Raw genomic sequence first — 24,602 nt, 5'->3', positions numbered from 1 at the left:
CTCTAGATTCAGAAAAGCAACACGAACAAAATGGTGGCTTATTTGGACAATTCTGACAAGAGTTTGGCATTTTATTACAAATCTGAATGTGAGTGAAATAAAATCCATTGTCACTTTTCTGCCAATGAAGAGACAGACTGTAGAAACACAAGGCCCAGGGCTCTGACCATCCTGGGCATTTGGAAGTCTCCAGAAACCCACCGCATGCATACCTAGAACTAAAGCATAGTTCATGTATACACCACAGAAGCCACACACTTGGAAAACTAGTGTTACACTGCCTGAGAGGACACGTCTCACTTCTTCATGGGCAAAACCCAGAGCTGTCTTCCAAGTCTGTGAGCCTAGGCAGCCCCGAAGTTCTAGAGCTAAGGTTAAAGCGGAAAGCAGGGTTTCTTGAGGCAATCTTCTCCACAGGATTAGACCCCTAGCTGTAGAAGTGAGTTGGTGAACGTAGGCAGTCTGGCCATCAGCTTCCTCAGGGTGTCACTACTGTGTCAAGGACAGTCCCACTTCCCTTAAAAAGACATTAACATTCAAATCTTGACAGTTCATTTGGTGATAAATTCTAAGTTCAAATTTTATTTCTACCAAAAAAAAAAAATCAAGACAATAGGAAACACACTGAAAGGATGTCATTGAGTGAGCTTCAAGTGGGGCTTGCTGGGAAAGGCTTGGAGTCCAGATGGGGGGAAGCCATCCTGTTCCTGGGCTGCCGCAGCAGCTGCTCTGAGAAAGGCAGAGGCCGCCATGGCTGACCGGCCGCCGTGCAGAGGAGTGGGAGCTCCTTGGCACATCCTATCAGAGCATGGTGGTAGAGAAGCTTGGAATCTCAAAAGAATATTCTGGCATTTTGTTTCGTCTGTGATAACCAGGTCTACCACGGCTGCAGGAAGGACTGCTGACTTTCTGGAGAGAAATTCATTACACAAGTGCACTGCATTCTCTGCTGGCAGACCCTCCCCCCTCCAAGCTCACCACAAACCGGGTATATATATCAGGGTTCCCTGCAAAGACCCAGCACAGTCTGACACAGATAAGGGACACGGGGGTCTGACTGCTGAGTCTATTCTTACTGTGGAAACCCTTTGCTAAGATTTTATGTAAAGACAGCTTCCCTTCACATGGATGTTCCTTTGGGGGCAGGGTAGTGATTCTGTTTTATAATTTTTTAAAGACATCAGTAAGCTGGTGTGGGGAACTTGAGCTAGTCATTACCCACAAGCAGTGCTGGCACAGGAGAACGCTGCCAGCGCCGTGTGGAGCTGGGGCCTTGGTCTGTGGAAGGGGGTAAGAGGGCAAAGGGGAGGAAACCACAACCTTTACTTTAAACCTTCTGGGCTAACTGCAACTTTGAGTAAATTTGGGCAAGAAAAGAAATGCCATTCTTTTGAAGTAGACTAAAGCAGTGATTTTTAAAACAAAGCAAGCAGAACTAGAACATCTGAATTTTTTTTAATCCTTCTTTACAGGTTACCTAGACCACTTTTGATTAAGAAAACTGTAGAAAGTTAGTAACTGCCACAGCGGACGCCAGTTGGTGGCCCGTGTCAATCTCCACAGAGTCCTGCTTTGCGGGGTGTCTGACTGCGCTGCTCGGGGTCTCTGCTCAAACGTGCTGGGGTCACCCATGGCAGGCTTTAGTCCACAGGCCGCTTTTCCCCGTATTTCTTTGTAAACTCTTCAGCATTCTTACAGAATTTTTTACGGTCCTTAGAGTATTCTTCAGCTAGGTCAGCCCGGAGTGGGTGCTCAGGCTGGGGGTCATTCACCAGCGCTATGAGGGACTGGATTACTGCAACGAGAAAGATGAGGGTTAAAGTGGACTCAGTAGCACAGGCAAGATGCTACTAATCTCAGGAGAGAAACTGCAACCTCTCACTGCACTGGCTCAAACCCAGCCTGCTCCGCTTTTCTGATTTGTAGTTAGAAATTACAATTTCTTGAATTCCTGACCCTCCTGAGTTTTAGGGTTAAAGCCCAGTGCCACTAAATGGTTTTGTGGAGTCGGGGCTTTATGCACGCAAGGCTGGCTCCATACCAAGTGAGCTATGTCTCATGCCCACAAATGTGCTTTAAAGACAAAGTGGACTTCTGTTTATTCAAAATTCTGACCACCAGAACTCAACCCATGTCTTCTGTAATCAGGAGAAACAGATTACAGCTAACAGACAGTGGCTGACTGATCCCCAGCCTCAGACAAGCCTTCTGGGCCTGAACCAGGTGGGATGTACACTCTCCTGGTAAACTGCCATGCTGCTTTGCTTCACTGAGAAGCCGGCTCTGGAAGAGGAGTTGCCTGTCCCTTCAAGGTCCCTTATCTGAGGATGTATACTATGCCCCCAGCTCAGTGACAGCAAGAACAATCAAACAGCCCGAGAGAGTCCAGCTGTGCCCGGAAGACTCATTCCCAACAGTAAGTCCACTGAGTAAGTCTCGCGGCAGAAAACTGCCTATAGGGGGGAGAGAGGTGGGAGGTGGAGGGAAGACCAGCCCTGGAGAGCCCAACCAGGACTGCAGCTGACACGCTAACCTGTCAGTTTCTGTTGTGCTGAAGTTCTATGTGCAATGTGTTTTTATATGGACGTCTCACTGAAGAGGCTCTGTCTGCTCTGCCTGGGCTCTCAGGAGATTCCAACTGGTCACCTTTAAAGAAGCCCTGCCCATGTAGTTGCCACACTATCTAGACGCCTCATCCTTGATTTTCTGACAGGCATAGCTAGCCTGGAACTTAGTAAGCCTGAAAGATCCCCCTGCCTCTGCCCACAAGTTCTGGGACTAAAAGGTGTCTGCCACCACACCCAGCACTATTTATTCTTTTACTTGGGCTTGCTATATAAATTCACTCCTTCAAAACTGAAAACAAGGCTAGCACAGACCATCTTCTAGACAGTACAGAACACGTGGACCTCCTGTCTCCAGTCAGTCCCACTCTCCTGTGCCCTGCAGAGGGTAGGCCTATTCACTTTCATACTTGACTGTACGCAGGCCACCTCTCCAGGCAGTCAGTGGTGGTAGGTCCCTATTCTTGGGTGAGGCACTGTACTCAGGGCACTTCTTATCATTCTTATTGTGTGTGTGTGTGTGGGGGGGGGGGGGGTATGACGCTGCACCTGTCTGTTAGTAATGACCCAGCTCAGAGGAACTATAGGAACAGGCCTTATCACAGAGAGGGATGTACTGACTGAGAAGTTACACAGTATAGATTCCCAAATTCATTAGCTGTAAGCAGATGTGCTGGCATCACTGCTGAAATTACATCACTTAAAAACAGAAGACAAGGATCCATAGTCCAAGATCAACTTGGGCTACATATCCACAATCCATGAGCTGTATACAGAGTCACAGTATCATGTTGTCTTTATATATATTGTTTTATAACAATTACTCTTAAGTTATTTCAATAGCATCCTATTTTTCAGGTGTGTATATCTTCTACCATAAATCCATACTTCATTATGTTTTTACAGCTTCACAGTATGTCACTGTATGGAAATACCGTTGTTGTCTTTGGTCACACTGATATAGGCCAGAGTCGCCTGGGAAGAGGAGGGGCCTTCTGCTGAGAAAGTGCCTCTACTAGGCTGGCCTATACCAAGTGTACAGAGCATCCCCTTGACAGATAGCTGATGTGGGAGGGAGGGAGGGAGGGCCCAGCTAGATGGTACTGCTGTATGTATGGACTGCAAACTGAGCGAGCCACAAGCTGAGTTCCTAAGCCAGTGAACACCATCATTCCGTTGTCTCTACTTCAGTTTTTTATTTTCTGAGATTGTTTCTTTGTGTAGTCCTGGCTGTCCTCAGAGATCCACCTGCTTCTGCCTCTAGGGTGCTGGGATTAAATGTGTGTGCCACCACACCTGACTTGCCCTTCATGATGGGCTATAAGCTGTAAGATGAAATAAACTCCTTCCTCCCCAAGCTGCTTTTGGTCATAGAGGCTCCTTCACAAAAACAAAGACTAGGTACCACATTACATCCATTCATTCGGGTTGCTTCTCCCTCGTGCCCAGTGTGAGCAGAACTGCGATGAATATTACTGCAAGTGTTCCAGGACAGAGGGTCCTTAGCAGATGAAAGCTCTTGCCTCCAATTTCACATTCACGGGAGGAAGGGAAAGAACCGAGACCCCTAAACTGCCCTCTGACCTTCAATGCACTCCCACACATACACACCAATGTAATTTTTAAAATGTTTGTGAGAATCCCTGCTTTCATTTTGGGGGAGCACATTCAACTACAAGTTGACCTGCTGGATCATGGGAGCATTTTTTCATGTTGCTTATTCCATTATGCCGAGGCTATTGCATGTATGCGTATGTGTGTGTGGGTGTGTGTGTCTTCATGTTAGAATGCACACAGAGCACAAGAGAGTATCGAATCTCCTGGAGCTGGAATCACATGAGGCTATTAGCCCACTCAATGCGGATTCTGAAAACTGAACTCAAGAACTGCTGAGCCACCCTCCAGCTCCTATTCTAAACATTTTAACTTTATCGTTAACAATCTTTTCTTTAAGATTTATCTATTTTTATTTTACCTGTGTGCATGTTTTGTCTGAGCCCTGGGCGTATACAGTGTTCATGGATGCTACAGAGGTTACTGAATCATCTGCAACTGTAGTTAAAGATGGCTGGTCGCTCCCCACCGCTGTGAGCAGCTGCTAAGATGATGCGCCACAGCAGAGAGGATGGCTCAGTTAAGAACACTGGCTGCTCTCACAGCTTACAACTGTGAGTAGCCCAGTTTCAGGGAATTTAACAGCCTCTTCTGGGCTCCCTAGAACACTGGGCTCGCACAAGGTGCCCATACATACATGAAGGTGTCGTCAATGGGAATGTCCCCAAGCACACCAGAGGAGAAAGCCTCGAGCAGATGCTGTAAAGAGCAAGTGTCATGCTCAGTTCACAGCTTTAGGAAACGCAGAACTGCGAGACGTTAGAGGGACGGTGATACAGGATGATGGCTGCCCCACAACGTCAGGAAAGAAGACCGGACAAACCTCAGCGGTGAACACGAAAGCACCTACCATACAGCCACAGTAGTGCCACACAGCCCACACTAAGTACAGAGATGGGGCTGGAGATGGCTCTGCACAGAACCTGAGTTCCTTAGCACCCATGTGGCATCTCACAAGCATTTGTAACTCCAGTCAGGAGACTTGATGCCATCTGAGCTCAGCACTGCATGTGTGGTGCAGAAATACACATTCAGACAGTAAGGGACTTGGTGCCAGTGCCCCCCCCCCCCCATGCACCCACCTCTACCAACCTGAACACCCTGCCGATGGACGTGATAACAGTCTTCACACTACACTGAGCGGGAGGCAGCCCCTCGCCTCTGCTTTCATCCTAGAGCCCCTCCATTGCCATGAAGTGCAACCTTCACGCAGAATAAGCAGCACAAAGACAACCGTGTAACTAGCCAGCACCAACTGCCCCCCACGTGAATAACGGCAAGTGGGACAATTTACCCCACAGTAGCAGTACCCAGATAGTCCCAAGAATGACCAGCCCTGTTTGAGACAGCCAATCTACAGAAAGAGCAATTAAACTGCTACTTTAAGCCAGTTTCATCTTATCTTTAATTAATTAATGAACTAACTAACTTTTAAATGTATTAGCATTGTTCCTGAATGTATGTCTGTGCAGGTTACCCTTGGAGGCCAGAAGAGGACACTGGATCTCTTGGAACTAGAGTCACAGAACTCTACTGTATGGGTTCTGAGGAATGAACCCAGCTTCTCAGGAGCCGTCCAGTGAACCACTCTGCAGCCGCAAACCACTAAGTTTCAATGGTGGTTATAATACAGCTACAGGTTAACAGAAACAGAATATGACATCAAGTATTATTATTGACCAAGATACGAGAATCAAAGCCATGCTACAAAGACAAGTAGTTTTTTAGGAAGAAGCCTTAAGCTTTCCTAAATCACAAAAACAGTAATTCTAACACCATACCTGAAATGAAAACAAACAACCCCCAAGCTTTTAAAGACAACATTTCTCTGTGTATACTTTACAACAGATCAAGAAACTGCCCTAACCTATCTGGCTCTTGGAGGGAGGGGAGCATCCCACCTGGAACAGCAGTGCCGGGCTGTACACACCAATGTGAAGACAGAGGAGGGTTACGGGGCAGAGGGGCATGTGCACCCAGGCCCTGGGAGCCTCCATGTCATCAGTTTTCAGGGACTCACTGTGGCCAGGGCCACAGGGCCTGCTGCAGAAGCACTTCTCCCCAGGCATAGTAACTCAACTCAGCAAGGCCCTTGATTGTGAGGGAACAGTGACAACACAGAGGCAAATCCTTTTCCAAGAGAATGAGCACGGACACACACAGCCACTTCTAACAAGTTACAGACACAGTAGCTAGCTTTTACAGAGACACTACCCAGACCTGACTGCATCTTGTCTCGAACCCAAACCGTCTAACGGAGCTCCACCCCCACCCTTCCTATCAGGCACTACCACATCTTTTTGCACCTTCGGGGGGCCTGGGCCTCTGCACCATCAACACAACACACTGTGAGGTCTCAGCAGCACTTTTTTTTTTTCCTTTTTAGAGATTTATTTTATGTATTATAGTACACTGTAACTAACCACAAGAGGGCATCAGGTCCCTTTACAGATGGCTGTGACCCACCATGTGGTTGCTGGGAATTGAACTCAGGACTTCTGGAAGAGCAGTCAGTGCTCTTAACCACCAGGCCATCTCTCCAGCCCCTCAGCAGCAGTTCTACGCACACTAGAGTTGCTACAGTAGTAGTTGTCTCAACTGTCTGAGAGGACATTAAAGGGAACCTTCAAGCTCCCATCTCAAAGCAATATTTCCTATCTAAGGCAGGGAGAAGAAAGGCGCATGTCTCACCTTGGTCAGTCTTGGTGGCTGGCTTCCAGTTTTCAGCACTAATTACTGGCAGACAGACCTGCCCCTTCTCATCGATGTTAGGGTGGTAGATCTTTGTTTTAAATGTGATCTTGGGTGGTTTGAATGGATACTCTGCAGGAAAGTTGATTTCAATTCTGAAGGCTCCCTTATCATATGGAGGGTTGTCCTAAAAGAAAAGGAGGGGGTGAATGAACATAACTATGGCTAAGCCAGGGCTGCTTTAATTATTCATTAATTATTACCAACGATACAGCAACTAAAGTCTTTTACCAAATCCACCAACCAACCAGGGTTTCTAGTAAGATGCTCAGAAACCAAGATGGTGAAATCCATGTCATAAGAGCATTACTACAGCATTACTGTTTTTTTAGTAGTATGATAGTATGAATGACAATGCCCCCCCCCTCTCTGCCGTGCTTGTGGATGAGAGACGTAAGCTCTCAGCAGCAGCTCCAACGCCCTCTCTGCCTGCCTGCCTGCTGCCAGACTTACCCTCTAGAACTACAAACCCCAATAAATGTTTTCTTCTATAGAAACTCCTTGCTCGCAGTTTCTCTTCATGGCAGCAGAAACATAAATGAGACAGGTAGACTACTGTTATCTTTTTTTAGAGTAGATTTTAGTAAAAGCTGAAAGTACTGAAAAAAACCCCAGAGGCCCAATATTCCCTCACTATCAACATCCTTCGTTAAGAAAGTGAAACGTTGCCATCCATGGACCTATACTGTATGTCTTTATCACTTGGAAGCCATAGTTCATAGTAGGTTTGTCACTGGAAGGTTCTGCATAGTTATACCTTAGAACTTGAATCACATGTTGTAGCTGCTATGATCTGAATGTGTATGTGCTCCCCAAATTCACCCATTAAAAGCATCAGTACTGACTCAGTGGGTAAAAGTACTTGCAACACAAATCTGGCGACCTGAGTTAGAGCCTCAGAACCATATGGCAGAAAGAGAAAACCAACTCCACAGAATTCTGTGTGTTGTAGCAAATATGCTCCCTATTTTCTCCCTCTCTCTCACACACTAATAATAAATACAAATTTAAAACAACAAAACTAAACCATCAGGGCTAAAAGTGTAGCTCAGTGGCAGAGCACATCCAAGGACAGATTCAGTCCCTGGCATCAGCATGAGCGCCCTCGCCCACGCCCACTAGCATATGTACACTTACTCATCAGCGCCACATCAGGATGTGGACCCCTTGTGAAGGAGATAGCTGAAATATCCTTTTCACTAACCAAATAACTGAGAACCATCACACACTGTATCTGTCAATGACTTAAACTAATATTTGTCAGCAGCTTACACGTCACACCTCTGACAGCATTTTTTTTTTTTACAGTAGTCTGAATAAATATAGATAGTAGGTTTCTGAGTGGCTTCTTCCATAATATGCAATTAGCTCATGTATGTAGTGCCAAGTGATATTTGTCTGGACATCTTGGTGGTCATAAATAGCCCTGCAAATTTAAGCACATTCCTAGTGACTTACTTCCACCAGCCAAGCCCCACCTCCTAAAAGTTCCACAGTCCCCAACAAACAGTGCTGCCAGTTTGAACATGAGATTGTAGATGGTACATCTGTAAAGATTGTGTGTGTGTGTGTGTGTGTGTGTGTGTAGCTGGAGAATGCAGAAAGGGTCTCAGATATCCTGAGCTAGAGTTATAGATGGTTGTGAACTCCTGGATGTGTGCAGTAAACCATTTATTTCCCCAGCCCCTATAGAGGGTATTTCAACTGCCTTTCAGAGTTCCATCTGTACAGCTCTGGCAATGACTGCTGCTTCAGTCTTCCCAGCATTTAAAGCTGTCAGTATGTTTTCTTGTCACCATACTAAGAGATGTGGAGCGGCACCTCACTAATATTTCCAGTTTCTCTCAATGACAAATGATAGTTTGTCATCTGTGTATCGCTCTTTAGTCTTTCGTAACACTGTGGTTGTGGGTTTCTGTGTATGCTCACATGCATGCACATGTGGAGTACTGGACATGTAGGAGTCGGCTGTCTTCTTCCATCTGTGGCCTCCAGGAGGGAGCTGTCAGTCTTGGTGGGAAGCACCCTTCCACTCACACACCTCACCAGGACTCTTTTTCCTCCCCTCCCCTCTCTGTAGATGATGTTAGCTTTAAACTTGCATTCCTCTTTTTCCTGAGCCCTGCAATTATAAGTATACACCACCATGTCTAGCCTTAGTTGTTGTCACCACTACCTTACCCTGTCTCATTTTTAAAAGAGAAGGCCCAGGCCCAGAACACCCCTAAAATACTAGGCTCGAGTGTTCTTCCAGCCCTAGCCTTCCAAGTACCTGGAAGTACATCACCAAACTTTGCCTGCACATCTTCATTTGTGAGTTAAGATTTTATTGTTATTCCTATTTTACATGTGGGTTTCTCTTCTTTTCCTCCCCAGAGATAACTTTTGAAATTGTGCGTGTGCCAGCATGTGCCACTGTATGCATGCTAAGATCAGGAGAGAACTTGACCAAGTCAATTCACTGTGACAGTCTCAGGGTCCCCCGAAATGAACTCTGGCCTCTCCTCCTCTCTCCTCCCTCCAGACCTAAGCAGCCCCTCCGTCTGTACTGCTCCCCTTACATCTGGTCTCTCTGGTTTATAAGGCATCAGGAGCACAGTGGCAACCCCTGCTGCTTCCTACCTCCCACAGCAGGGACTGAGCCAGTTCTCCAGGATGGACAGAAAGGACACTGAGCTCACTGAACTATCTTGAGGGGACACCAGTCAAAACTTATACTTCTGGGCCTATAATTTGCAAACTGGAAGAGAAACTATAAAAGGAATTGGAACACTCACACAGTTCTAAAGCTTCATGTGTTTACCTTATTTTTAGGGGGCCAGGGAATGGAATGTGATGGTTTTTGTATGCTCAGCCCAGGGAGTAGCAGTATTAGAAGGTGTGGCTCTGTTGGATAGGTGTGTCACTGTGGGTACGGGCTCTAAGACCCTCCTCCTAGCTGCCTGGAAGCCAGTCTTCCACTAGCAACCTTCAGATGACGATGTAGAACTCTCAGCTCTGCCTATACTGTGTCTACCTAGATGCCACCATGATCCCGCCTTGATGATAATGGACTGACCTTCTGAACCTGCAAGCCAGCCCCAAATATATGTTGCCCTTTATAAGATTTGCCTTGCTCATTGGTTTATATTCACAGCAGTAAAACCCTAAGACAATGGTGGAACCTAAAGGAGATGGGTTGGTCATTGGTTGGTTGACATGAGTAAGTACCATACCCCAGGGTCTCCAAGAATAAACTCTTTGGGACTTGCACCCTACCCATCTCCAGAACTGAAGAGTCCCCAACATTGTACTGTTCTTCTTATATCCAGGATTCCTGGTTTTAAGATGACCAGGAGGACCGTGGCAGGGCCCATACTTCATCCTACCTCCATATAGCCCGAGTCTAATAGAAACTCTCCTGCAAACAGATTTACCCACTGGCAGCTGAGACTGATATGCATCCAGTCTCCAGATTCCTACACTCTAACTCCACCATGACACTGAGTGATGTCCTCGGGAAGATGGGAGGCTGAGCAAATGAAGGGAAAGCCTTCTCGCAGAGGGTAAAGACTAGTGTGTCCAGCTGGAGGGAATCCCACAGGGCATCCTGGGAGGGTGGGAACAGGCAGCTGGCCAAGGAGCTGCTAAGGCTGTAAGCTGTATCCTAAATCAAGGTACTGAGTACACACAGAGACACTGGCTGGGAACTAGCTACAACAGGGATGTTCAAGGAAAATCAAGTATGCCTGTGTATCCTGTGTATAGAAGGCAGCCCTGCTCTAGAATAACAGCGACCCCTCTCCCCCTCCCTCCCTCCTTACCCCCTCTGTCTGTCTCGCTCTCATTCAAATTTCATCCCAGCAAACCTCAATTCCACCTTTTAAAAATAATTATAAATTCTGCTTGTTTGCCGTTTATCACCTGCCATGTCTGTGCGTGTAGAGGTCAGGAATGTGCTTTCTCCTCCTACCTTTCCATCATGATGTGAGCTTGGTTCCGGGGCCTTTACCTGCTAAGCCAATCTTTTAATTCCTTATTTAGCCGGGCGGTGGTGGCGCAGGCCTGTAATCCCAGCACTCTGGGAGGCAGAGACAGGTGGATTTCTGAGTTCGAGACCAGCCTGGTCTACAGAGTGAGTTCCAGGGCAGCCAGGGCTATACAGAGAAACCCTGTCTTGAAAAAACCAAATCCAAAAAACCAAAAAAAAAAAAAAAAAACAATGCAATAAACACACCTCACAGATATACATACATAAAGCTGCCTACAGATACAAACACATAAAGACAAAAAGAGAAGACAATAATAAAAACAATGAAGCTCCTTGTCAACTAAAGTTGGCAAAATTAAAAAAGAAATACACGCTCAAAAAATAGTTCTAAAATGAGCTGGGCAATGGTGGTGAATGTTTTAATCCCAGTACTCAGGAAGCTGAGGCAGGCCAATCTGATCTCTCAGCTTGAGGCCAGCCTGGTCTACAGAGAGGGTTCCAGACAGCGAGTACTACACAAAGAAACCCTATCCTGAAAAACCAAAAAGATCTAATGTGTTGGAGCCTTCAATTCCCTACTTCTAAAAACACTAGAAAGATGATATTCTTATGGTCCTAACACTCAGGAGGCTGAGACAGGAGGTCAAACAGGCTATAAGTCAAAGCACAACAAAACAGAAAAGGAAAAATAAAAGCGTACTTGAACAACACTAATGCCCACATTCACCACCTAGGAGCAGAAGACAGCACTTATTGTTCAAGCATATACGCATCATTCTCTAGAAAAAGCCCTTATGTTAAAAAACAAAAAGATGTAATACATTTATGAGGATCAAAACTATACTAAGTAACTTTTCTGGCCACACAGAAATACAAGGAAAAATGACCAGCAGAACCAGATGGCCCAGAGCCCAGGGGCAGGGACTAGCATGTTAAGACCCTGGGTTGAGACCAGAGCACCACACAACAGGGAAGCAAAAAGAGGGAAAGAAAGAAAAGAAAGAGAAAAAAGGAGAGAGAAAGAAAGGGAGGGAAAGAAGTTGGTCCAGTGAGCTACTGAAAAGGGAGAGGCAGGAGAATAAACTGAGATCAACAAATGAAAACATTCATCAAGAGTGATGCTACAAGCTGGGCGTGGTGACGCACGCCTGTAATCCCAGCACTTGGGAGGCAGAGGCAGGCGGATTTCTGTGTTCGAGGCCAGCCTGGTCAACAGAGTGAGTTCCAGGACAGCCAGGGCTACACAGAGAAATCCTGTCTCAAAAATCCAAAAAAAAAAAAAAGAGAGAGAGAGAGAGAGTGGTGCTACAAATGTAAACACCACACAAAACAAACAAACCTGACAGCCTGTTAGGAAAAATGGCAAAGCAAAATAAGAAATAAGAATTAGTAGCAAAATGATCAAAAGGGAACACTTTGAGAAGTTCTGAGCAAAGAGTATTAAGCTCCAGGACACACAGGACTATATAGAAACCCAGTCAAAAACAAATCAAAACAAAAAGTCCAGGTAATGATGGCACATACCTTTAATCTCAGGAGGCAGAAGCAGGCAGATCTCTGAGTTTAAGGCCAGCCTAGTCCTCAGAGTGAGTTCCAGGATGGCTAAGGCTACACAGAGAAGCCCTGTCTCGAAAACAAACAAAAATAAGACAACAACTCTAAGATAAGAATACTTCCAAAAGTGATTAAACACAAATTACATCAAAATCTCAACAATGCTTTGTTTAGCAAAGTGAAAAGCACCCCCATGTGGACTCCCAGGGGCCGTCACCCAAATCAAGTGGTAAATGATTCTAACTATAAAAGACTAGAGTTGAAGAGTACCATTTTCTCATTTCAAAACTCACTATAAACTGACTGGGGTGGCTCACACCTGAAATCTTGGCATTTGGAAGGCTGAGAAAAGAGGCCAGCCTGGGCCACATGGTATATTCTAGGCCAGCCTGGGGTACCCAGAAGACCCTGTGTCAAAAAAGAAAGAAAAGAGAACAAAAATGAGATAGGTTTCTCCTAAGTGACAATAATAAATAAAAACAATGTAGCACTAGTACAAAGTGACCAATCTATTATCAGAATAGAGTTAAGAACCCTGGGCAAAGGAGATAGCTCAGTAGGTGAAAGTGCTAACTGTGTGAAGACCTGAGTTGAAATCTCCAGAACCCACAAGGAAGCCAGATGCCATACAATAGGGTCTGTAATGCTAGCCTTCCTACGCAGAGATAGAAGGTGAAGACAAAACAATCACCAAAGGCCCTGCTTTAGCCCAAAAGGCAAAACAGAACAAAAAGACCCTTTATGAAACAAGGTAGAAGGTGAGGGCAGACATTCGAAGCTGCCCTCTGAACACCACTCACAACTGAGCACATCCATAAGACAGCTTTTTCAAACAATGGAGTGCAGACACAAGCCCTCATGGAGTTAAGAGATGTAACCACTGGCAGAAGGCTTGGCTTGCCTAGCATGTTTGATGCTCTGGACTTGATCTTCAGTGTCACATAAGCCTGCACTCAAGACGGGAAGGCAGAAAAAACAAAACAGGAAATTCAAGGCCATACTCGATTATATAGTAAGTTCAAGGTCAGCCTGGAATACATAGACCCCACTGGAGTAAGGAGAGAGGGAAGGGAAGAAAGGAGGGAGGCAGGCTGGCTAGTGAGTTGACTCACATACACTCAACTGATATTTTTTTATTTTAATTTTTGCTGTTTTTGGATTATCTGTTTGAGACAAGTGGTTAATATGTATCCATGGCTATCCTAGGACTCACTATGTAGATCTGGATGGCCTAAAACTCTTAAGAGTCTGCCTGTCTTTGCTTCCTAAATGCTGAGATTAAGGCACATGCCACCATGACTTCCCTACCACCACAACCTCCCTCTTCTTAAAAGGCAGTGACCAATGGACACCTTTAATCCCAGAAATCAGAGGCAGAGGCAGGTGCCTCTCTGCGAGTCTGAGGCCAGCCTGGTCTACATAGTGAGTTCCAGGAAGGCCAGGACTATATAGAGAAACCCTATCCAGAAAAGCCAAAATTAAATAAATTTAAGCATTTTAATAAACTTGAATGGTGCCTTTTATCTGTCATTCTAACACTAAGAGGCTGAAGTTGGAGAACTGCTCTGAACTCAAAGCCAGTCTTAGCTACAAAGTGAAATCCTGCCACAAAAAAGTCAAAAAGGGAGCCAAAAGTGGCACCCATACACCTGCCCAGCCCTGAAAGAGCCAAATGGGCGGTCATCCTCAGCTAGGTTGGGCTACATGAGAGAGACCATGTATGTATGTATGTATGTATGTATGTATGTATGTATGTATGTAAAATGGTAGAGCTGGGCATCATGGTATATACTTTTAATCCCAGCACTGGGGAGGCAGAAGCAGCTGAATCTATGTGAGTTTGAGGTCAGTCTGGCCTATATAATTCCAGGGCAGCCAGGACTATGTAGAGACTCTGTTTCAAAATTAATTAACTAGTTAATTAATTAATTAAAACTAATTTAATGGTGGGGCTGGCTCAAAGTTAAGAGCACTGACTACTATGAAGCTCTGGGCTGGGTTCTCTGCACCCAGGGGGAAGCTAACTAAGCTCTGAGGGAATCCAAAGGCTCTTCTGGCCTCTGCGGACAGTAGGCATGAACATTGTGCACAGATATGCACATAGGCAAACACTCATACAAAATAAACACATTAAAGGGATAGATAGGGCAATGTACCTAGCGATAGAGCATTATATCCACAAGGCTCTAGGTTAGGTCCCCAGTGCCACAGAGACAGATAAGTGAACCTGAGCTCTGATGCTCTGTCTGTTAGAATGTCACCCAGCCACCTCACTCCTGGAGTGTTTCAGCCAAGCTTAAGGACTAAGAGTCAGTATCCTCCTATAAAATAGAAGGGTAGGATAGAACATAGATTGATGTGCCATGATTTTATCAGCTAAGTCTACTCTTAGGTGGGTAAACTTCAGGTGAACTTAAATAGGAGATTCCCATGCTGGCCTATTCCCTGTGATGCAAAAGAACTAAGCCCAGGGTAGGAAGCACATACAGTAGCTGTCCTGAGAAAAGAAGAAGCACCTTGGGCAATGACCACAGCAGGGAAACAGGGCAACGAAAAGATCTGAGCAGCCCCGCCACACTGCCCGGGGAGTGCAGCTACTTCAGATGAAGGCCTGGATACTTCTAGACCCTCAAAGCACACTGGGATTTGACTAGCCAACCTGTACCATAATGAGCCCTGTGACAACTATGTCTGTCAGCATGAACCCAGGGACCTTGGTGTGAGCTGGAAGCAGTGTGCTGACAGTGACCCGACACAATGACACTACCCACTTAAAGCCAATTCATTCATTCCTCTCATTTTCCAAAGAACCATGGATCGGCCATTGACATGTTAGTCACATACAATCTCAATTAGAAAAGGGACAGAGAGAAGGATCAGGTGGCTCTGGCTGTCCTACTGACTGACAGGTCATACAGGCTAGAGCTATAGTCACAGGCCAGCCCCTAGGACTTCCCAGCTACCTTCCCTGTGTGCTGAGCCCAACTACCTCCAAACAAAAAACAACCAAACAAACAAACAAAAAACCCCAAACACTCCAGAGGATTTATTTCTACATCTAGACTAGAAGCTCCCAGATTTAAAATTATCTAAACCAGTGTTTGCTGTCTAATGTTATAACCAGAATCAAGAATAAAGCATCTGGCCGGGCGGTGGTGGCGCACACCTGTAATCCCAGCACTCTGGGAGACAGAGGCAGGCAGATCTCTGAGTTCGAGGCCAGCCTGGTCTACAGAGTGAGTTCCAGGACAGCCAGGGCTACACAGAGAAACCCTGTCTCAAAAAAAAAAAAAACAAAAACAAACCCCCCCCCCAAAAAAAAAAAACCTGATGTTAGAAGGATCCCCAGATATAAAACAAGAGAAATTAATAGCAAGCCAGCAAGTACTGGAACTGATTACAGGCTTAAGGACTGGGACCCTGGCAAAGGGTCAAAGCTTCAGGAGGCAAGCAAACGGAAAAAAGCAAGGGACTAAGTGTTTGGAGAACCAGGAAGTGCATGTGGAAGTCAAGGACAGCTCAAGTCTCCAGAAGGAGGAGGAGATCAGAGAAGATAGAGGGGAAGACACAAAAATCGAGGGAGTGATAGAACTAAACCAGTCTGCTTTTTTTTTTTTTTTTTTTTTGGTTTTTCAAGACAGGGTTTCTCTGTGTAGCCCTGGCTGTCCTGGAACTCACTCTGTAGACCAGGCTGGCCTTGAACTCAGAAATCCGCCTGCCTCCCAAGTGCTGGGATTACAGGAGTGCGCCACCACGCCTGTCTTAGACCAGTCTTCTTAGGAGAAAGCTGAGCCTGCAGGAAGGGGTCCTTGAAGGCTGTGGGGCTACTGGGGGGTGGATACTGCAGAAAAGCTTCTTGAAAGCCCAGTGGAGGGAAGAACACAGAGGCAATTAGGACTAGTGACTGGAGACAAGCCTAGGCACATACTGGAGTGTAGCACAAATAAACACACGTGTGTGAACAGTTAGTCACTGATGAAAATCCATGGAGAGCCAACCAAGGTCTGTATGGGAAGCCAGCTCTCTACCAAAGCAGACAGACAGGTGTCTCAACCTCATAAACAGGGCAGTCATTCAAAAGCCAGGGGAATGGGCAACAAGAGGAGCAGTGCATACTCTTTTCCTTTGTAAATAAATAACTACAGATCTATAATTTTAAACCCCAGTGTAAAGCCAGGATTTTACTCAAGAGCACAAGGCCGTACTCTACCCTGCTTGTCACTCCATAGCCACTGCCCACTTCTGCCCATCTGTGGCTTGCCCAGACTAGGAGCTTACTGAGGAACACAGAGATACGGCCAGCAGGAGTAGCACACCACCTGAAAGAATAATCTAGTAAGAAGTGGAAGTGTTCAATACTCACAGGAACAATAAGCCCTTGCCAAGTCAATAAATTAGCTTCATCAACCTGGATGTTACGGAAGTTTTTCATTCCACATTTGCGGATCTCTTCAAGCTCCTGTTGATTAACAAAGCATAAAGGGGTGTCAAATCAGGGAAAGCACCACATATTCAGATCCCTCCTGACTCCCTCGAATATACCGGGTAACAACATCAGCAATGACAACATTACATGAGGACTAGAATACACTTTGTCAGGTAAGGAAGCACGGAGCTAGGGTAGTCCCATGTGCAGTGTCATTGCCTCTAAGATCCTTGCCCCAGACCAAGTCAAGTCCCAAGTCTCAAGCAACCCACTTAACACAATGAGGGGAACAATGCCTCTGCAGACAGCTCCTCTGGGCTGCTCAGACTGCCTGTTTAAATACCTCAGCAGAGTCAGGTATGGTAGCTCACACTTGTAATCCCAATACTTGGGAGAATAACACAGATGGACTGCTGTGGGTTCAAGACCAGCTAGAGCTGCAGGGTGAGACTTTTATGAGGCAGGGGAGAATAATTGAAAATAAACAAAAAAGTAGCTGTCCCCCAGGGGTAAACATGCAACAGGGACCTACAGAACTAACTACTTCTGGCACTAGCTATGTGCGGGAAGTTGAGAGAAAAATGAATGAGCCTGGGTCAAAGAAAGTTGAAATTTCAGGACTCCACCCCAGGATGGGCACAAGAAAACAGTACTGAGCCTCGGTTTCTCTAGCTATCAACAGCATGGTAAGTCGAAGAGCTGGAAACTACATTATAACAAGATCTGAAACCAAGAGGGCTCGCATAAACAACACAGCAAATGTCCCTTCTCTGAGAAACAAGGACCACCATGACTAGGACTGCTGTTTCAGAATCTATCACTTGGTTTTCCACTCTATATCAGCCCCATGTTTACCACCACTTCCCCAACACCAATGAACATACAGAAGGCATCTTAACCCAAGCCACCCAGAATGTACCATGACATGTACCTACACATACATGGTCACATCCTCCAAGTGCCTGGCCTGCTATTCCCCACCACAACCCTCAGGCCTCACAACCAATCAGATGATGGCCTCCCATACACCCAAGATACCTTCTTACCTACAACATAAACATTAGCCCTGTCTCATCTACCAGGCTCCATCTTCTCTGTCACATGACCTCTAATACAGGAAAGTCTTCTTATGCAGCCATGGTCCACAATGACAAAGTCCACCCTATTGGCTCTTATGTCAGCAAAACCAAAAGATCCTTTGCACCACACATTCCATAATGGCACAACAGTTTGTAAGGCACAGTAGAGTAGGAAAGTACGGAGGGGTAGTTTTCCTGAGGCCTAACTCAGAATGGACTGAGGAGAAGGACACATTGAAGGAATCTATGAAATGGGCGTCTCACAGAGTACGGGCGGCTGTGCCTACCATAAGCAACCTGGACCAGCGCTAGAAATTCTCGTCCAGCAAGCATCTCTATCCGAAATTTTTGTTATATTTTTGTTTGGCTTTGTTTTTAGAGGCAGGGTCTCACTATGTAGCCTTAGCTGTCCCGGAATTTTTTCTGTAGAGCAGGCTGGCCTCAAACTCAGAGATGTGCCTGTCTCTACGTCTATGCTGGAATTGAAGGTGCGGTTACCACCACTTGGAGAACTGTAATACAGGAATCCAGTTAGCAACACAAGAAGAGAAAGGGTATTGCCGTGCTTAAGTCCAATGCTAAGAAAGGCCTAGCAATCCCGCAGGGCCCTGTCTACACCAGGAACAAGAAGGTGTGACTGCCTGACTGCTCTACAAAGAAAGCCATCAAGAAAGCTGAGTGGTGGCGCACGCCTTTAGTCCCAGCACTTGGGAGGCAGAGGCAGGTGGATTTCTGAGTTTGAGGCCAGCCTGCTCTACAGAGTGAGTTCCAGGACAGCCAGACAGCCAGGGCTACAGAGAAACCCTGTCTGGGGGGGGGGGGGGGGGAGAAAAAAGAAAGCTGAGTGAGTAACCAGCCATCTTGGTCTTCCAGCTGACACTCAGAACTCAATTGTCTGGGCACTATGAAATGTGGATACACTCAGAAGGGAGAGGCTCTGCACTCCATTAACCACTATTCTTCAAAGAAAATACTCCAAATAGAAATTTGAAATCAAGACAACCAAAACAGACAGCCAGGCGGGATGGTGAATGCCTTTAGTCCCAGCACTGGGGAGGCAGAAGTAGGCAACTCTCTGCGTTTAGTGAAAGTCTGCTGTATTGAGTGAGTTCCAGGACAGCCAGGGCTACACAGAGAGAAACCCTATCTCAACAACAACAGCAGCAGCAACAACAACAAAACTAAGAAAGAAGCAACAAAGAAAATATTGAATGTTGATAAAAACAAAAAAAAATTTTAAATAGTCTTGCAAAAGCACACTTTTAGCTTCAGAGCTCTATATTAACAATGTGAACAGTATAATCATAAGGCAAATTTCATGAGAATTACAAAGATGGGAAAAGATGGACTTAGTTTTAACAGCACAAAAAAACAAAACAAAACAAAAAAAAACAACCTTGTTTAAGGACTTTAGAGGCTGGGTTGCAGAAGCTTAGCAGTAGGGTGAATGGCTGGCTGGCCACACAAGACCTTACAGCATTCAATTCCAGCACTACAAAACTAGTAAGTAAATAAAAGGCATATAGTGTTTTCTAAGACTAGCTTAGTTCACAGAATGCTTGCCTAACATCTACAAAGCCCTGAGTTCAATTCCTGCACCAGCAGGGTAAATCACAACCACCTCTAACTACAACCCCAGGTCAACCAATACCTCCTAGACCTCTAGGTACACAAACATCAAACACCCATACACAAGGAAATTGATTTTTTTAAGTAAATTCAAAGTCACCCTAGGATCCACAGGGAGTCTCAAAGCTAGCATGGAGTACTAGCTTTCCTTTTCTGGAGCAAAGGAAAACCTCTGAAACTAGTGCCGAGGTGCTGGGAGAGTATTTCTCGGTGCCAAGATATCAAGTAGATACCTGAACAAAGATAAAAGCCCCAAGTTTTCTGGCCACAGAAGGAAGGGCATCACCCAGTGAGTGCGGAGCTGATGGCTCAGGAAGTCCGTAGAGTGACCAGACAAACTCTCTTCGCTGTCAGGTTAAGGCTCCCCAAGAAGAAAAGGCAACTTCTTTTTACACAATTTTAACCCACAAAGAACTGATTATAAAAATAAGTAAAGGTAGTTCTCTGTGAGTTCAAGGACAGCCTGATTTACAGAGTGAGCTCCAGGACAGTCAGGACTACACAGAAACCCTGCCTCAAAAACAAAAACAAAAGACTGTGAAAGACTGTCTCCTCCTGGAAGGCTGGGTACCCTAACAGAAGAGCAGGTCTCTAGAGGGAGGGCGTCACCAGGGTCCAGAGCAGGATCATGCATCCCAGCGTTCTGAGTCCTGCACAGAAAAGAGATGCCAGACATCATGGCTACATCCGACCAAAATTAATAGCCTCTGCAGACCTCGCTGGGAACCACTGGCACTAGAATGAATGACCAGGATGCTAAAATTCCTGCATTGCTCAAGATGGCTCTGAGGGCAAGAATTGCCTCCATCTTCACTAAGGAAAACCGAAGATCCACAGTACTCATTCAGAGGTTCTATCTAAAGATCTGAGAGATGTGCACTCCTGTAATCCCAGCACTCTGGGAGGCAGAGGCAGGCAGATTTCTGAGTTCGAGGCCAGCCTGGTCTACAGAGTGAGTTCCAGGACAGCCAGGGCTACACAGAGAAACCCTGTCTCAAAAAAAAAAAAAAAAAAAAAACATAGAGCAGTAGTCCAGCTCTTTCAGAATAAAGTCTGAAAAACCTAACCAAGAATGACATGAACTTAGAAAACACTTCCCCCAAAAGGTTTATTTCAGTTCTGCTCAATACCAAAAGCAACCTGGGGTCAGGGTCAGCTTCTGCTGGAAGGCAAGAAGTACTCAGGCAAAGAACAGAGGAGGCCCTCTGTGATTCCAGGAGCAGAGGAGGCCCTCTGTGATTCCAGCTGCTTGCAGCTTTGGAGAAAGCCAACAGACACAGCTTTTTTTTTTTTTTTTTTTTTTTAAGTTTCTCTGGGGTTTTTGTTTTACTTTGTTTTGGGTAGTGCTAAAGATAAACCCAGGGCCTGGTGTACACTGTATTCCCAGCAAAAGACAAGAGGATCATTGTAAATCTGAAGCAAGTCTAGGACACCATAACAAGTCACATAAACACACACACACACACACTAGGACCTCAGATAGCTAGGCAAGCAAGCACTCTACCACTAAATTACAGCCTGTGATAGTCTGAATGAGAATGGCCCACGTAGGCTCATGTATTTGAATCCCTGTTGGTGGTTCCATTTGGGAAAAATTAGGATGTGTGGTCTCCTTGGAGGAAGTGTGTTTTTGTTGGAGATGTCACTGGGGTCAAAAGCTCACACCAGTGTCTGTCTCTCTGTCTCTGTCCCTCCCTTTCTGCTTGCAACTTGTGGATGTGAGCTCTAAGCTCCTTCTCCAGCACCATGCCTACCTGTCTCTGCCTGCCTGCCTGCCTGCGTACCTGCCGCCATACTCCCCCACCATGATAACAGACTAGCCCTTGCTTCCTTTTTAAGTTGCCTTGGTCATGTGTTTCACCACAGCAATAGGAGACTGACTAAGACATCTCCTTCATTCTACTTCCTAAGGGGAAATACCCATTTTTCAATTTCAGCCCCTCTCTCCTGTCAAAGAAAATTGGATACACACATGCCAAGAGGAAGGCTAAGTACAAAGAGTGGCAGACAGCGTGTGGCAGAATCAGAGAGCTGGATTGGGGAGGAACCAATCTCCCCAAGTCCTTAGAGGATTAAGGAAGATTGGAGACTACCTTGTGTGGCCAGCGATTATGTATTTTGTTTTCAGGCAGAACCATCCAACTCAGATATATACATCTGTATTTTGGCACAGTGCCCCGCCCCCAAGTTTTGCTGTTGCTGTTTTTGTTTAATGGGGGTAAAAAAAACCTGTGTCCTATCAATCGTGGAGACTTGACTGCTGGGCTTCCACTCAGGTGGTAGAAGCAGGAAGACCATACCTCGACCATACAGGAGAGAGGCAGAGACAGACACAGGCAGAAAAAGCAAACAGACTGCCAGGCAGTGGTGGTGCACGCCTTTAATCCCAGCACCTGGGAGGCAGAGGCAGGCAGGATTTCTGAGTTCGAGGCCAGCCTGGTCTACAGAGTGAGTTCCAGGACAGCCAGGGCTATACAGAGAAACCCTGGGGGGGGGGGGGGGGGGAGGAGGGAACCAAAACATAAACCAAACCAAAAAACAAAAACAAAAAAAAAAACAGACACGCTTCAAAATCTCCCCATTATCCACATGCAAGAATAGTTCTAAGAACCTAAGATTTTTAAGTTCTTTGTAGCCTCTTTAAATCATCCAAAATTGAGTTAGGCATGGGTAGTAAGTGCGTCCTTTTTCTAGCAACAGAGAAGCAGAGACAGGCATTCTCTCTCTGAATCTGATTTACATGTGAAGTGGTCTACATGCAGAGATAGGGTAAGGGGGGGAGAGGGGCACCGATTAACTGTATCCGGGGTGAGGGGTATCTGAGAACAGCTCTCAGGGCAACTGTGATATGCACTCCTGTTTACAAACCACTGTGCTCTCACCACCCAAGTCTTCAATCAAGGAAGCACTTCAGGCTCTGTTTGCTACTCCTGCTACTAGAAACAGGCTCTTTTGGGTTTTCCAGACAGTTTTTCTGTATGGCCCTGGCTGTCCTGGAGACCAGGTTAACCTCAAACTCAGTGCTGGAATTAAAGGTGTAAAGGTATAAAAGGCCATCACCATGCCTGGCTAGAAGCATGCTTTTGTTTTGTTTTGGTTTTTGGGTTTTTGGAGACAGGGTTTCTCTGTGTAGCCCTGGCTGTCCTGGAGCTCACTCTGTAGACCAGGATGGCCTCGAACTCAGAAATCCACCTGCCTCTGCCTCCCAAGTGCTGGGATTACAGGTGTGCTCCACCACCACCAGGCAGAAGCATGCTTTTTAAAAAGGCAAAATCATCTGCAATGGCTAATCTTGGTTGTCATTTTGACTATCTGTAACTTACTAAACCTCAAACAGCCAGGCACACTTGTGAGGGGTTTTTCTTGGCTGTATCATTTGAGATGGAAGACCTTCTTTAAAACCAGGTCACTGGAGGTCAGAAAACCCACTCTAACTCTGGGCCACACAAAACTTCTGGGGGAAGCCCACACAAAATGACATGGAAGGGAGCTTTTGCATTCTGTCCACTTGCTCTCACTCTCACTGGCTAGTTCATCTGCCCTCCAGACCTTGGCTGTTGTTTGAACCTACTTCTTTGGGATGCCAACAGAGATTGCCAACTGGCAGCTCCCTAGGGCTGCCTGAAACTCCAGCACCACACAGGAACTGCTGAGACATCCAGTCTCTTGGACTGAGGGATCTTGGCCTCAGGAGACAGCCATTATTGGACTACATGACCACAGCCTGTGGAGGCAGAGGCAAGTGGATCTCTGTGAGTTCAAGACTAGTCTGGTTGCCAGGCAGTGGTGGCCCACGCCTTTAATCCCAGCACTGGGGAGGCAGAGGCAGGTGGGTTTCTGAGTTTGAGGCCAGCCTGCTCTACAGAGCATGTTCCAGGACAGCCAGGGCTACACAGAGAAACCATGTCTCAAAAACAACAACAACAAAACAAACAAACAAAAAGACTAGTCTGGTCTACAGAATGAGTTCCAGGACAGCTAAAGCTACACAGAGAAACCCTGTCTCAAACAACCAACAACAACAACAACAAAAGGGGGGTGTGTGTGTGTGTGTGTTTCTCTGAATAGCCCAGGCTGGCCTGGAACTCACTCTGAAAATCAGGCTGGCCTAGAACACAGAGAGAGCCACCTGCCTCTGCCTGGGGTTAAAGGCATTTGACAACATGTCTAGCCTGATTTTTTTTTTTAAAGGAAGAAAGACCCATGGGGCCAGCAGGACGACACACTGAGAGCAATTGCTGCTGCACAGGCCTGATGACCCTGGTCTGATCCCTGGAACCCACATGATCAAAGGACAAAGGCAACCACTGAAAGGTGTCCACTGACCTCCACGCACATAGGGGCTCCGGAGCCACACGCCCACACTTTCTTCTCTCTGGGGCCACTGTGTCCCGCCATTCTCCCTCTGTTTCATATACATAATAGTAATACAACCTCTCTTTTTTAAAAAAAGAGGGGTTGGAAAGATGATTTAGCAGTTAAGAACATTTGCTGCATGTGATGTAGCAGAGCAGGCCTTTAATCCCAGCACTTGGGAGACAGAAGCAAGCAGATCTCTGAGTTTGAGCCCAGCCTCATCTTACAAAGCAAGTTCCAGGATAGCCAGGGCTACACAGAGAAACCCTGTCTCAAAAAAAACAAAAACAAACAAACAAACAAACAAACAAAAACTACTAGGACTCAAGAATCAGAGGTCTACATGGGGAATTCCAATGCAGTTGGGACTACAAACCCTGTCTCAGAAAACCAAAATACTAGGCCAGCAAGATGGTTCAGCAAGCAAAGACAGCTACTTCACAGCCTCTAGCACCTTGTGTTTGAATTCTGGAACCCAAGAAAAGAGGAACGGAAAGTGACTCTACATAGTTGTCCTCTGACCTCCATAACATGACACACATCCAAACATAAGCATCATGCACATATGCAATAAAAATGTAAAAATTAAAAAGCTAAGTATTATGAGATTGTACCACGCAAGCATGGTGTTATCCACCTTTATTTAGCCCCAGCACTTG

The 24,602-nt window shown here is 46.0% G+C and overlaps 1 protein-coding gene across 1 annotated transcript in view; it reads right to left on the bottom strand.

The window, feature by feature from the left end:
• Nucleotides 1-1,436: 1,436 nt before the first annotated feature.
• Ube2l3 (ubiquitin conjugating enzyme E2 L3) overlaps nt 1,437-24,602 on the bottom strand; it is a 40,972-nt gene continuing 17,806 nt past the window's right edge. Inside the window, exons 2-4 of the mRNA XM_052158293.1 lie at nt 16,817-16,912; nt 6,870-7,056; nt 1,437-1,795 (exon numbers count right to left, since the gene is read on the bottom strand). Of these exons, the coding sequence (XP_052014253.1) occupies nt 1,641-1,795; nt 6,870-7,056; nt 16,817-16,912 (438 nt within the window). The 3' untranslated portion in view covers nt 1,437-1,640. The remainder of the gene's footprint in view (nt 1,796-6,869; nt 7,057-16,816; nt 16,913-24,602) is intronic.

This window comes from Apodemus sylvaticus, chromosome 15 (genome assembly GCF_947179515.1).
Source record: "Apodemus sylvaticus chromosome 15, mApoSyl1.1, whole genome shotgun sequence".
Classification (NCBI taxonomy): domain Eukaryota; kingdom Metazoa; phylum Chordata; class Mammalia; order Rodentia; family Muridae; genus Apodemus; species Apodemus sylvaticus.
Note: the sequence above shows the minus strand (reverse complement) of the source record. Positions and strands in the feature narration are given on the sequence as shown.